Here is a 15,795-nt window from a genome sequence, read left to right on the forward strand (position 1 = left end):
ATTTCACCATTCTGTCATCTACTCTAGTCCGGCACCATACTAAATGTTGCTGTCTATGTTGTGGGGTCAATGGCAGTCTTCTTAGCGGACGCCGTTATTGCAGACCACATGCGACCAAACGACGGGAAACGGTTCTAGTTGACATGGGAACATTCAGGGTATCTTGCACCTGCTGCAGAATCGAGGAACAAGTGACTTGTGGGTCTGCTACAGCTTGTCGGTGGATGCGTCAGTTCACGCGTTCTAACGTCACTCTGGCTGCACCTGCACCCCTCAATCTTGCCACATTTCATTGTTCCAACCATCTTCGGCACAGCCGATGCACCGTGCTCATATTCAAGTGGGTATCAGTTGCAATTTGACGTACGGACTAACCTCCTCTTCTCAGTTCGATCACCATACCCCTCATCAGTTGCGATTTGACGTACGGACTAACCTCCTCTTCTCAGTTCGATCACCATACTCCTCATAAAATCGTCTATCTGCTGGAAGTGCCTTCGTTGATGGCGGCCTGGCATTCTCTCGTATTACACGTATCCTCCAAGACAAACAAAATTTATTTGATAATTCTCTATTCAAAATAACGACACGAATATTGCCCATTCTGCAAGTTCCTTCCCTTATATCTTACTTCCCGTACGTCGGAGAGCTACGCATTTCACATCATTTACAAACTCAGTGATGTACGTCTACTCTAAAATAAATTTCTGAACACTCCTTCTTGGTGTTGCATTTTCAATGTCGAGCAGTGTATTTAACATGTCGTCGCCTCAGAGCAACACCAATGCATTTAATCCCAGGAATAACACTAAGATATCCTACTGTACGGCAATGTACTTAAGAATGCACATTTTCAGATTCATCTACTTTCTTATAATGATCCACCAGTAATTGACCAGTGGAGCACAAAAATGTAGAAAACAAGAATAAATAAGCACATATTCTTTATCTGGTAGCTAAAACAATTCTTAGCATCCCACAAAATGCTCTGCCGTAATTTATAGATGTAACTAACTAAAGTTTTGCTTAAAGGTTAGGATAGAATACTTTCAGAGTCCCCCAGAAAGATTCAAGAAAGTCACTTTTAATACTAATGAGTGTTATGAGATGAAATTTTTAATTCTGTTGCTTGAAGTTTAAAATTTCATTCGACAGTATTATTTACCATGATATGCAGATCATCTATGTTTGATTTAAGCAAATAATTTAAAAAAAAAAATCAATTTATAACTACCCTTTTACATTGCTATTAAGGGGTGGTCAACTACTGGCTGTCTAAAATGCTATCAGTACCAGTAATTGACCAAAACGGTCAAGTAATGAACATATGGTCGGTATTTTCGCTATTTTTCTCTAAACCAAACTAATTACAAACATTTTTGCTTAAGATAAAATACAGTAAAGCTTTTATTCAGAAAAAAGCACTTTTCCATGTAATTTATAATACTTCATTCACGGGAAAGATAGACTATTTGTAAACAGCAAATTGTGGCATTTGGCGACCTCAATCACGTGCTTGACTTTGGTAAGAACAAATTGATGCCAAGCAGACGGTGAATGTGAATCTTGTGAACATTTTTCTAATTCAAGAGAAAATCCTCAAAAGTGGCAAGAAACTGACAAATGTTTCCAAGTGTAGCAACATTCGGCTGCTGTTTGAACCTCATAGGTTATTGCTATCACAAGGCTATCACAAGTTCACGTGGGATGACATAATTCCCCCAATAGCCAATCAAAAATGATCTTTAGAAAGACATGCATACATAGATATGGTCCGCTTTTAATGCCATAGATTTTGGTTTTTAATGTGCAGAGAAAGTGGTCAATTACTGGCTGACACTGGTCAATTGCTGACAAAATGTAGTTTTTAAATTATTATTGAAAATAATTATAAGTATAGTAAATAACTATAATAAATACAACAGAAAAATGACTAATTATAGTTAATTTTTTATACATTTATTGACACATAGTATTTTTTAAATTTTTTCTCCGTGATTTTTTCCTGCAAAACTAAACAGAACTTGTAGAAACTTTCAATAAATGGTTAATTATTGGCAGTTCACCCTAATTAACTTCCATTAGCATTTAAGAAATCAAATATGTACAAACGTAAAGGCCTGTCCATATTTTAAACTAGCAAAAAACTAAGAACAGTTAATAATCTACACAAAAGCAGACAGAACAAAATATAGTTTTCTAAGAAATTTAAATTCTTACTTGGCATGCACAAATCTTTAAGTTTTAGAAAACTGCTTTGAATTTCTTTGTAACTAGAGCATGACTCATCTAAATTAAAAATTTGTACAGGTAGTTGACGAGGACTTGCTCTACTAATTGCATCAATCATCCTGAGCAAAAATAACAATAAGTAAGAAATAAAGCACAGTTAAAAAAATACAGTACAGCCAAATTATCACAACTAAAAAAACCATAACTTACACATCTCTTTGTTTACTGTCAGATATGCTAGGATCTAAAGAAGCCATTCGAACAATTGAGGCTCCAGATGAACAACCCCAACTCCAAGTCTACAAGAGTAAATTACAAAATAATAAATTTTGGAAATTCGAGTTTTTTTTTAAATGTAATGTATAACGCATATGCTATTTAAAAACATGGGTGGATTAATGGGGGGCGGAGAGGGGGCAATGCCCCCCAGTCTTGGGAGGACTTTATACATAGTAACAATAAACCTTCCAAAATTTTAAAAGAAAAAAAAATCATGATTTTTTTTCTTTTTTGAATAGTTCAGAAGCGAAAATGAAGAGAATAGCGACTGTCCTTTTCTCCGGGTGGGGGGGGGGGGGGAATCCGTACAATATATTACAAGTGGTAAAGCGGTCACTGGGATGCTGAAATATGTTGAAAACGACTACTTTGAACTGAAAGCTATTAGGGCAAGTATATAAGTGAAAATATCGACTGAACGAGCTATGTATTCAGCAGCAATACTTATAATTAATCAAGGATTATTTCAACAAATTAGAAACTGAAACAAAGATTTTAAAATAGCAGATTTTCCTATAAACTGAACAAGCTATATAGCTTAGGCTACCCGCTTTGTTGAAGGCCTCCAACTACAGAAAATTTCATGATTATCATCAAAAAATATCCTTATCAAAAAAAAAAAAGGCCATGATCATGATTTCCTTATTTAAAAAAAAAAAAAAAAAAAGAAGGGAAGGACTTGAATAAATAAATTTCATTTTAAAGTGCTTGAAAACCTTCAAAATTTTGGAAAAATATGGTTACAAACCATAAATTTAAACATTTATAACAAATGGGAGGGGATAGACGGTAGAGGAATAAATGCCGAAATATGTTAAATTCAGTTCCTTGCCTCATCCTGCATCAAAAATGTAAAAATCATGGTCCTCACGTTTTTGTAACATAGTACTTGAGATAAATTTTTGTGACTCACATGTTTCACATCTTGCTGTTTATTTAATCCCAAATGCAGTGCAGTATTTTGGAAATTCTTTTGTATTGCTTGCTTCTATCTTACTTCTACTGCATATTGTTTATCTGTTCAGCACGGAGAAAAAAAAACACCACCTCTATTCCTTTTCGTTTTCTGCACTGCTTGTAATTAAATAATTTTAATTGTTCTCAAGTCCTTGAAACGGATTAGATGAGTCTTTGAAATTCCTAAGCAAAGGGTGCTTCAATTTAATTTCTTATCAAGTGTATAAATGAATGTCCATGTCCAAATGGACAGCATGGTACTCTCCTGTTATCTATTTTCTAAATCTGTACACCATTTTTTTAAAAGCATTTTTTACTATTGATCATTTTGTATTTAATTCATTGTTGTATTTGTGGGTGTGTTAAAGGCTTGACCAAAAACTAATTGAATTTAAACAGCCCGATGTAAGCAAATAACAAAACATAATCTTATCTTCTTCCTCGCTTTTTCTCTCTGAGGACTGCTGCCACTGATTTGTAATGTGTATTATCGTAATTGGCAAAAGAGTATTTTTCTTTTTCTTTTTAGAGATCTTTGTGGTTCGAATTGCAGAAGGCTTCAAAATGCAGAAATTTATATCTATTTTATAAAAATTCCTACGTTGGAGAAACCCCCGGACACCCTAAAATTGGGTATATTCTACTTGGTATATCTAATTAGGTATATTCCCTACTTAAATGGGACACCATTTCCCATCATGAACCATACGTATAAAACATAGTGGGGAGGGGGGGGGGGGCACTTTGGCCTTTTTTGCCACCGACAGAAAAGTTGTCCGGATCTACAAAACATACCAAAAAGCTGAAACAGCTTAGAGCCATATTAAGTCTATATTATAAATCCAGTCTTGATTACAACTAATATTGCTCAAAAAAAAAAAAAAAAAAAATCCTGCCCCTCCCCAGGAACTCAGTCCTAAATCCGTCTATGCTTAAAAACAATATCTGATTCCACGTCCATACCATCACTTCAACTATTTGAGATACAATTGCATCTTGGAGACATCAAGGAATACACAAAAATTACTGTATTTTATTGCGTATAATCTGCGGATTATTTGCTGAAAAAGGCGAAGTTTATGAGGTGCGGATTATATGCAGCCGCTGATTATTTGTGATTTTTTTCCCCTTAACGCCAACGCATTGAACCTCAATATTTTTACAGTAGGATTCACTGATCGAGACCGCACGCCGACTGAATGTTGTTTATTTTACTAAGCATGCTTGTTCTTCCTCGCTGCCTGCCTGTATGTTGGTTATTTTACGTTGCTTGAATGTTCCTCTTGGTGATTCAGGTCATGTAAAATAAGCAAGATTACAGTGAAATAGGTAGCCATTTGCACAAGATTAAACCATATGCTCCTTTGTCTTGACTCTTTGTTTTTCAAGTAATTAGCGTACTATAATCAAGATTTCAAGAAGAAATCATTATATTTTAGATTATATTTCAGATTAATTTTGATTAGGCCTTCAAAATAATTACTTTTTCACGTTTTTAGTTTAGTTGCTCAAATAGTATGTTAAATTCAAACTTTATTTTTTTACATCTTATTACCCGAGGATTATATGAAGCTTTTTTTCTTCAGGCCGATTTTAGGACCTGTGGATTATAGGCCGCCCACGGATAATAGGCAGGAAAATATGGTATAATGGTCCATGAAATGAAAGATATAGCAAACATGCTAACTCCCAGGGTTCCTTGCATGAGGTCTTGAAGGCACCCAAATTTACAATGATGCACAAAATGACTGATGTTTAGGACTGCAGAGTTGGACTAATTTAGAGGTAAAGGGGTCGGATTCTGGATTCGAAGGTTTGAGATTTCAAGAGTCGGAGTCAGTTATTTTCTCTTAAAGTCTGCAACTCTGCCAGGGCTTGTGGAGTAGCAGTCAGAGTTGAACTGATTTTGGGGTAAAAGAGGCGGAGTGTGCCATTTTTCCTCCAGGCTTGCTGATGTCTCCCAAACATCATTATATGTCAAGAGGTTTAAATTATCCTGATTGATCTGTGAATGATTTAACAACAAGGGCATATTTAAGGAGGGAGCCGAAGGGGCCTGGGCTCCTCCTAAAATAAATTCCTGTATTCTATATTATTTTGCAAGAAAGACTACTGAGTCATTCCATTTCAAATCAGGCAGGCAGGTATGAAAAGTGTCATATGACCATCACCAATTTTTTTGAAAAAAATACAGTTGTTACAATTAAGGTACATATGAACTATCCCAAAAGGATTTTGCAAGAAAAAATTTTTTTTCTTCAGTTACAGCCTATTAAAATTCTGCACAAAGTCCGCCATTTTGGAAAAAACCGGCAAAACACTCCATTTGAAATGGACACTATTTCAAAAGTATTTAACCTATTCGAATAATTCTTTTTTCTAAAAATAACGAAGGACCCATATATACTGTAGACATCGTTTTTGAAAGTTTAGTTAGGTTTTTTGATAAAGAAAAAAATTCATTTTTGCCGCCAAAAAACTGCATTTTTACCAATTTTATGATTTTTTTTCTCCATGAAAAAAACGTTTTTTTTTACTAAACGGAGATGGCAGTCTAAAGCCCTTATATGATAGTTTCATAACATATTTTATTAGAATCCTTGAGTGCATACAGCCTCGTAAATAAAATTTGAAATTTTGAAAAGTTTCAAAAATTAGCGATTTTTGAAGTGATTTTACTCAAAAAAACCATTTTTTAAAAATCTAAAAATTGGCTCATTTGTACCTCATATAATGCTTAACTAGTGGATAGACACCGCATCCGGTATTTTTTCCCATAAAATGTTTTATGATTTTTTGAAAGTGACCTTATCGCCCATGGCATGCATGTAAAATAAAAATGTCTAATAATTTCAGTCACTGAAAATCTGATTATATTAATGCCTAATAGCTACAAAAACGGTGCACTTTATCAGGAACAACTTAAATCTTACTGACTTTTAATAATATATCAGTAACTGCTTTTGATGTTCCAGTCAATTCGTCTTTTTGTAAGACTCTGTGTGTAGTTTATAGGTAGAAGAGCCTTTGGTGATTATATTAATGACTAGCTAAGATAATGATGTACTTTATCAGTAACAGTTAAAATCTTTCCTTTTTTAAAATAAACATTAGTTTATTTCGTCTCCAAAGCTATGCATTCACCGTTACTTTCATATGCAGCAACAAATCATATTTTTTCTCTTTCAATAGTCATTCTCTTCAACTCAATTACACGACAGGGGAAATCATCAAAGGGAAGAACAATACAATGCATTTAAAATGGTTAATTTTAATTTCGTGCTTTGGTTGTCATTGGCGAATGTTGTCACATAATTTTTGGATCCTACCTCGTATGATTACTTTTATACGTAAGAATATTTATACTAAATTCAAACCGTAAAACTCACTTGTAGTTTAAGAATTTAAAAAGCCCACCTGTTTTATGAGAGAAGTAATCAATTGAACATGGTTGTAAGTTGAGGTAACCAAACAGATCTCACTAAAGGTGACTATTATAGCCAGGGATCCAATTTCTAACAAAAGAAGTGCAGGATCCCTATAGTCTTCAGAACTTGTTTTAATGCTTAAGTGGCCTGAATTCGGGCAAAAATACAAAAATTCGAGTAAAACAAATAAGGAAGTATGGGAGCTCAGCTCCCATAACAATTAGGCGCTGATCAACAGAAAAATATATTTATATAATGAAATACAAAAAGGCGAATTTACTGGGTCATCAGATATTTTGAAAAAAACTGCTGGGTTTTATTCAGAATGGCATAGGAATGATGTGAAAAAAAATTGGACTTCGTATTCGAATTCAGTTTTGCGTTATTTTGGTTTTACTACAAAATTTCAAGGTGTACGAACGCTTTTGGGAGCCACTGAATTAGTCATTAATATAATCACCAAAGGCTCTTCTATCTAAAGGCTACACACAGTCTTACAAAAAGACGAATTGACTGGGTCATCAAAAGCGGTTTGATATTGCTGTATTATTAAAAGTCAGTAAAATTTTATTTGTTGCTGATAAAGTGCACCATCATTGTAGCTATTAGACATTAATCCATTAATATGATCAGATTTTCAGTGACTGAAATTATTAGAAATTTTTATTTTACATGCATGCCATGGGCGATAAGGTCACTTTCAAAAAATCATAAACATTTTATGGGAAAAAATACTGGATGCGGTGTCTATCCACTTGTTAAGCATTATATGGGGTTCAAATGAGCCAATTTTTAGATTTTTTAAAAATGGGTTTTTTGAGTAAAATCACTTCAAAAATCGCTAATTTTTGAAAATTTTCAAAATTTCAAATTTTATTTCTGAGGCTGTATGCATCCAAGGATTCTAATAAAATATATTATGAAACTATCATATAAGGGCTTTAGACTGCCATCTCCGTTTAGTAAAAAAAACTTTTTTTTCATGGAGAAAAAAAATCATGAAATCGGTAAAAATGCAGTTTTTTCGCGGCAAAAATGAATTTTTTTCTTTATCAAAAATCTAACTAAACTTCCAAAAACGATGTCTAGAGGATATATGGGTCCTTATTTATTTTTAGAAAAAAGAATTATTCGAACAGGTTAAATACTTTTGAAATAGTGTCCATTTCAAATGGAATGTTTTGCCGGTTTTTTCCAAAATGGCGGATTTTGTGCAGAATTTTAATAGGCTGTAACTGAAGAAAAAAAAATTTTCTTGCAAAATCCTTTTGGGATATTTCATATGTCTCTTAGTTGTAACTACTGTAATTTTTTCAAAAAAAAATCGGTGATGGTCATGTGACAGACCCTGCCTGATCTGAAATGGAATGGCTCTACTGTTGAGTAAAACCAGCATGAAACATAGGGGATCCATCATCTTTACTTTAGAATTTAAAAATATATCCCTCACAATACAAGATAGAGATTCTACATGTTGTCAGAAGCTTGATGAAATTCTGAATTTCACTACAGAACTACATATCTAAAAGTTTCCTTTGGGACAAAACTCATGCACTTCAGTTCACAATTCAAAATAATTCTATGATGTTTACTTCAATTTATGAATTAACACAATTTGCCCCCCTCTGGTCGGGCTCTATTGTTTTGTATCAAGATCATGTAGAAGGCGCCGCGGATGTGGAACGCTGAAATACTTGTATTGGGAGAGTGGCTTGTGTGAGAGCTCAGTGCAACAACCACCGAGATGCAGTTGGTGCTTGTTAATTATTATTAAAGCATACAGTCCTCTGATTGAGTTTGTGTTTATTGGTAAATGTCTGACCAGAATGGACAGCAATGAAATCATCATAGTTTTCTTGTCTGTTTCATTTTAATTGATATCAATTTCTATATTATTATAACATGTGCACGTCTGTCTGTCTGTAACTCTTATCTCTTCCAGACTGTCAATGTCTATTACAGGACATTCAGGGGAAGCAATTCTGCCCTATCTCACTCTTCTTAAACCTTAAGGGGCCAGACATCCAGGATGACCCGAGGACGTTGAGGGGGTAAAAGCATTAAAATCATCAAGTGTCACCCACCACAGTTGGCAAATGGGGGATGGCGAGCTCAGAACATCAGAACCCTGCTGCTTTGTGCTGTAGCTTAATCATCTCAGAGTGCTTCAGCAAGTGTACATTTAGCATCTCCTTGCATGAATAAATAATTTTGTGACTGTATGATTTACAGCAGGAAAAAGCTATTAGTAACACATTTGGCTTAGTTTTTAGTTTAAAATACATACGGGTATCAAAATGTAAGGTAACAAGAGCTCTGACGGGTGTGCAAATTATCCGTATGAATAAAAATCCCTCTGAAGGTAACGTAAACAACCACAGCATTCAAACGGTGTCGGTAGATGGAGCTGGTAGGCCGGTAACATGACGAAATTTTAGTTAGAAGATGGCCGCATTGACGGAAGCATGGTCCGCAATTGAAATAAGAAGTGTAATATGGTTTTTGAGTTTAAAAGAAAAATTATCCAGCTGAAATTCATTGCCAATTTGTGGAAGTGTACGGTACCAGTGTTATGTCCACAATGCCTGACCGTATACGGCCACAACTACGCGCGATTTGTTAGAGCATTTTTGCTGGCAGATCTTGGACCCTCCTTACAGTCTCGACCTTGCACCAAGTGATTTCCATTTTTTCAGACTGTTAAAGAAACACTTGGGAGGTCTGCATTTTAGAACTGATGCTGAGGTTCAGCAAGCCGTCTTGATGTGGTTGCACAACCTTGACGCTGATTCCTTCCGTGCCAGTTTCGATGGTTTGGTGTACCGATGGAACAAATGCTTTGATAAGCATGGTAACTATGTAGAGAAGTAATATATACCTGTGCCTTCCTACGTTGTAAATATTTTTTTAATTCCTGAATAAACGTTTTCTCTGATTGGGCTTGTTATCTTAATTTTTGATACCCCCTCGTACATAGTACTTAGAACAAGTTTTAAAAAAAAAACGTACTTACAGGAACTCTGTGAGCAGCAAAATGAGGAGCAGTTTTATTTAAATTCATGTCAAGCAAAATTGAAGGCACCACAAAAGATTCTGGAAGACTGAAAAATATTGTATTACTCCATAACGAGTTTAATTATCATTCTATTTTGTTCAATCAAACACATCAAAAGAAAATAAAAATAGAGTAAAACATGTCATTCAGTTAAAGAATTTATGACATCTGTAAAAAAATATTTTGAAACTTCTGTTCTTGGGTTGCATTTAAGGTCTTGGAGATTTTCTCTTGCTGAAAATTTTTTCATAGAAATAAGCACTGAATGAAAGATTTTCAACAACTTGATTAGAAATGTGACTGACTATCAATTAATGATTAAAAACTTCCTTCTATCTTTTGAAGAAAATTGAATATTAACTAAAAATTTATTAATACAAAAAAAAAAAAAAAAAAAAACCTCTGACAACAGTATTTTTTTAGAATGACAAGGCATTTTCTATCAGAGAAAGATAAAAATGTTAACCAAAACAATACCTATCACATAAGAGAAATTTTTCATTGGCCTGAGTAACTCTCCATCCAGGACATTTGCACCTTTCCAATTCACTTTCCCAGTGGCACGGTTGAGTAAAGAGAAATGAATTATTTTCTTCTGGACCTGAAAGGAAAATTACCTTAGCAGTCTTTAGACATGGTAAAATATAGTACAAAGCCTATAGTATGTTTAGATATCACATATGAGGCAGTGAGAAGCAAAGGAACTTAAGTGGACATTTTCAAGTTTTGAGTAAAATGCGTTTAAAGATAACAACCTAGGTAGGCTTTCATTAATTTTTTTTCTAACTCATGTTGTACAGCAGCACCTGCCAGGGCTACTACCACTATCTCTTTCAGAGAAGAGGTTTCCTTACTATTTGTACTGGCTATCAACATTTTTTAAATTTTGCCACTTACATCCCTTTGCTGCATATCAGTGCTGTAAAAGAGTTGCAGAAAGCTACAGTTATAGTGGATCCTTTACAGTAGTCCAAAACATTTCACATTCAAAAACAAACACACGAAAACATAATGAAAAATCACTCAATGCATGTATGGTATGGTTACAGTCATCATCTTATTAAATTAAATGATTTTTCCATATTATATTCAGAATTTAAATACAAAGCAATTTTTATTATTTTTAAAAAATTAATTATTTTACTTACCAGAAGATTCCTCAGCATAATCAAAAGCAAAAAGGAGGTGAATTTTAGGTACAAAAGCATGATGGATAATAGTATTTATCACCTATAATCAAAAACCAAAAAACAAAAACATTTTTAAACAGAAATAAAATAAGCTTTAAATTTTGTTAACATATTAACTAAATCAGAATAATTTGCTCTTTATACAGTCGCGCTCGTTTATAGTGAAGTCAAAGGGACGAATGTTGTTTTGGTCACAATTTTGTTATAAAAAGTTGAATAATACACAGTTAAATGTGCAGGGGAATTGAAGCTATTATGTTATAGCCATTAATGTACAGCTTCGCTATAAACGGTTAAGACTGTATACATCAACAGACCTTTAGCAAAGGTATTCTACATTCTTCTGTAATTTTTAACTTCTGCATATGCTCTCAAAAAAGTTTAAAAACTGACTTTTGAAGAAGGGAATAAATATAATAACACATACAAGATTCAGTCTCTTACTTATACAGAACTTGTGTAATAATTTCTTATGCTTTAAATATGATTCTGCTCTAATGAAAATTGGTATTTTATATTTAAAAAAAAGAAAACTTGTTTGTTAAAATTATACACACAAGGTAAAATTGTCGATTCAGATGTATTGAAACTTGATTTGCCTTTAAGATGAAAATTTCAATTTAAAAATTGGACAGATATTTTCTACAAATGATGAAATAAATCTCAGAGAGGCAACTATAATATGTTTAGTATATGTGTACAAAGTACACAGTAAAAATGTTTTTTGCTATAATTATAGATATCACAGGAGGGAAGAGCTCTTCTTTACACCCAACAATGTACTAATAGATACTTATAGCAAAAATGGAGTTTTCCCGGCAACTGGAATCCCAAGGCCATAGCAAACATTAGGGAGAAAAAAAGAGTTTTTTAAAAAGTTTTTTAAAGCAACTATTTATGAGTAAAAAAAGTGCTATATTTTAGGCGAGGATGGATCCAGAAGTGCTTCAAGCAGGGGGCGGATGATCTTTTAACTTACCTTTTACTATGTATCTAATTATACATGCTTGGGAGCAGTGTTGTATAATATAGACGAACGCGTAAATGACAATTGCGGAAAATTTTTGGCTCTGCAGAAATTTTTTTCATACTTCTAACGTTATTTAAAAAAAAAAGTTTTGAGGGAATTTTTAAAACAATCCCAATTTATTTCTGTTAAAGCATTTCGCCAAAACCTTTTAAAGCACATGTGTAAAATAATTAATGGTTTTTGGCAGTTTTCTTCAGTTGGTGAAAAATAAGCACAAATTATACGTTATTGTAAAAAAAAAAGATTTAAAGCACTTTTTTGTCTCTTTTGTCTCTTTCATATTTGAATGTAAATTTAATTCTTTATTCAAGGGTGAGTTAGGCAAAATAATTATTTGCAGAAAATTTTCCAGTTAGGATTTGTGTTTGCAGAAAGCTTTTCATGTTATCTAAGTCTGCTTGGGGGGGGGGGGGGTGTCAGGGACAGCATTTTACCATTTCATTTGGGGGGTCAAGTTTCTTAAATATGTATAACCCCAAAGCAAAACCAAGCACACATTAGCTAACAAGAAGTTGTCATAAAATCGGTTTAGTATAAATAAAATTAGTGTTTAGAAACAATTAAAATTTTGATTCATTGACTAAAAAGTTATCGTACAAAACATCTTGCTACTAAAGTTTTATACCTTTTGGAAAAGTTATAATGCATGATTTTTGGAATTCGGAAGAGCAGAGAATCGTGTTACTAATCTATCAGTGCCTAATGTCGTGCTGTTTTGCTAGTTCAGCTAAATGGAAAATGTTTTTTTTTTCCCTTTGTGCTTTGAAAATATTTCTCTAACCTCCTGAGACTTTCTCTACTAGCTGAGCTAATTGTAATAGTTAAAAAATAATTGAAGTAACACAAAGTTATGTATGAAAACACTTTTTATATCTTGCTCTTCAAAATCACACAGGCTACTTCAAAAATTGTGAGGGGCTTTAACTTTTCATCATTGAATAATCTAGTTATGTCGGCGCTCTCAGCTTCAATGAGATATCATCAGCCTCCAGCTCTGTTATTCACCATTCCAGATTGATGAGTCCATAAGGAGGACAAAACTGCAGTCTCTGGATGTGAAAACCATTCTGTTGGTATATTGCTTGTAACTTTTCTTGCCTCATGCTAAAAATTTTACTCACAGTTGAAACATTTTATTTTTCGTTTTCAAAATCCAATCCTTTTTTTTTTTTTTTTCGCGCCTCTTTAAAATTGGCTTGGAGGAAGAATTTTTTTGAAATATTTCACGATTGATTGAAATATATTTATAAAAAATCTGTTTTCAGTTTCAATTGTAGATTGAACTGTGGTAGTAGGGTGCACAGATTAATTGTAGATTGAACTGTGGTTTGAATAGTCGAGTAGCGGATTGATTGAAATATACATCTATGAAAAATCTACTTTCAGTTTCAATTGTAGATTGAACTGTGGTAGTATGGTGCACTGATCAATTTTAGATTGAACTGTGGTTTGAATAGTCGAGTAAAGGATTGAAGATATAGATTATGATAGAGTAAAGCATTTTTCAAAAACCTTTTTCCGATGCAAACAAATTGGATAAAAATTCAAACGAAGTCATGCATGCTAAAGGGCATGAGCTTTTTCACGACTGAAAGAATCGTTTTGCAATAATTCTTTCAGTCGTCAAATCACTGCTTTGAAGTTATAGAGAAATACTTTTATCGTTTTAACTCTTGAAGATTATAATGTGTCACTCCTTGATTGCATAATTATAGAACCCCATAAAAGGTATTTGGTTGATATGTCTTTTTTTATTCAATAATCACATGCATTTTTAAGAAGTTTCTATGAAAGCAATATAATGTATTGAGAAGCTGAAACGTGTTTCTGGCAGAAGAATGCGATGAACACTCATTAAATAAATATACACTTAAAAAATGAGCATAAAAGTGAATGTAAAATATCAAAGAATTTTCTTGTGAAAACCATGCTGCCACACCATTTTCATGAGACTCTCACATTGGACATACCATCGATACACTGGGCACACAAGTGTGAAATAATTAGTCTATATGAGGCAATGTCTTCTTTAGTTAAAATTAATCATGGTTCTCTATCAGTTTTCCATGTTCTGAAAAAGCCGAAAATACTTCATGAATTTCTAAGTCATCATCCAAATAACGAAAAACACTTTTTCTAGTCTGAGAATGTGTCGAGTTTCATCAAATAGTTGCTGAGGACTAGTGATATTTCCTTTAATGAACATTGATTTCCAACTTACATAAATTGAATTCAGTCATTTTCTATCATTCTGCTCCAAAAATTTGGGAGTGTGACCACCTCCTCTTGCCCCCCCCCCCCATTTTCTGCCCCTGGGGAGGGGGTGAAAAGTGTTTTTAGTTAAAACAACTAAAATATAGAATTATTACCACGAGGTCCTCCAACCCTTTCCTTTTCCGTTGAAAATGGTATTCTAAAATTGGGATTTAGAACTTCAATTTCGCGTCTTTAAGAATTAAATTTTGCGAAATGTCTGTATGAAGACCTCCAAACATCTCTTCCTAACATTGTCATAGATCGTCTAAAATTCCCTTTTTGAAACTTTAATGAATCCCATTTCTTTCCTTAACATCATCATAAAGGGCCAACGCTTGAGTTTTAGGGCTTACATTTTGGAAGAATTGCCTTTGCAGGTGCCTCAAGGGAGGGCGATCGCACTCGTCGCCCCTCCCTTGTACCCTTCCTTCATTTTAGGAAGCCTTCAATAACATAAAAATGTCATTCCTTCATCATGCTTTCAAACAAAAGTAACCTCTGAAAAACCTCTCTTTATAAATACCTCTTATAACGCGAACCAGCTCCAACGTGCATTACATGTAATGTGAATCAGACAGTGTTACATATTTTAAGTAACTGCCCAAATTTTAATCAAATACGTTTTAAATATTTTAATAATTTTAACCCTTCTTTGAAGGAGTTGCTTGGGGACCCACCCGATTGAAATTTATGCTCCTTCCTTTAAGAGATTGGTTTCTTCCTTTTAATTTAGTGATTGAATCGTCATAATGCGATTTTATCCTTCTCGTATCTTTCAAAGTCTTTTTTGCCAAGATATGGTTTTTTCCGTTTTTCTAAATTTTTACATGTTTTTAATGACTTTATATTTTAAACTGCTTGAAATTGACTTTTACCTCAAAATATGTTTATTTTTATCATTTCCTAAATGTATACTAAAATGAAAAATAAATAGTGTAAAACAATGAATTATTTGGCGCAGTATTGTCCTCAAGGGCTCTTGAGCCATTAAAATCAAATCAACCAACCAACCGACAAAAGAATTTCTTAGAATAAATTATAGTTCCTATAGATAATTCCTAATAGCAACATGTTTGCTGACCTATAAACCAAAGGATAGCAAACTTGGTATGAAAGTTGCATAATACCTTTCTTTGCATAATAAGGAGTCTTTGCAACTCCAACCATACCTATGCAATACTGTATAAAACCACTGAATTCACCAGTTTAGACCTTTGATGAAACGGTCAGCACATCCAATATGTTTGCTACACCGTAGAAAAAATTTCAAGTTTAATAACAATTTTATCTTTAAAATATTTAGAAAAAAATAATTTCAGTTCATCTCAATATTTAAAAATTATGAGAACAGTACACAGTTAATAAACA

General features: G+C 33.5%; 1 protein-coding gene across 1 annotated transcript in view; it reads right to left on the reverse strand.

Annotated features, from left to right (window-relative positions):
* LOC129217595 (myotubularin-related protein 10-B-like) overlaps window positions 1–15,795 on the reverse strand; it is a 44,638-nt gene that overhangs the window by 10,174 nt on the left and 18,669 nt on the right. Inside the window, exons 6-10 of the mRNA XM_054851922.1 lie at window positions 11,100–11,181; window positions 10,429–10,552; window positions 9,910–9,997; window positions 2,443–2,531; window positions 2,221–2,351 (exon numbers count right to left, since the gene is read on the reverse strand). Of these exons, the coding sequence (XP_054707897.1) occupies window positions 2,221–2,351; window positions 2,443–2,531; window positions 9,910–9,997; window positions 10,429–10,552; window positions 11,100–11,181 (514 nt within the window). The remainder of the gene's footprint in view (window positions 1–2,220; window positions 2,352–2,442; window positions 2,532–9,909; window positions 9,998–10,428; window positions 10,553–11,099; window positions 11,182–15,795) is intronic.

This window comes from Uloborus diversus, chromosome 2, assembly GCF_026930045.1.
Source record: "Uloborus diversus isolate 005 chromosome 2, Udiv.v.3.1, whole genome shotgun sequence".
Taxonomy (NCBI): Eukaryota; Metazoa; Arthropoda; class Arachnida; order Araneae; family Uloboridae; genus Uloborus; species Uloborus diversus.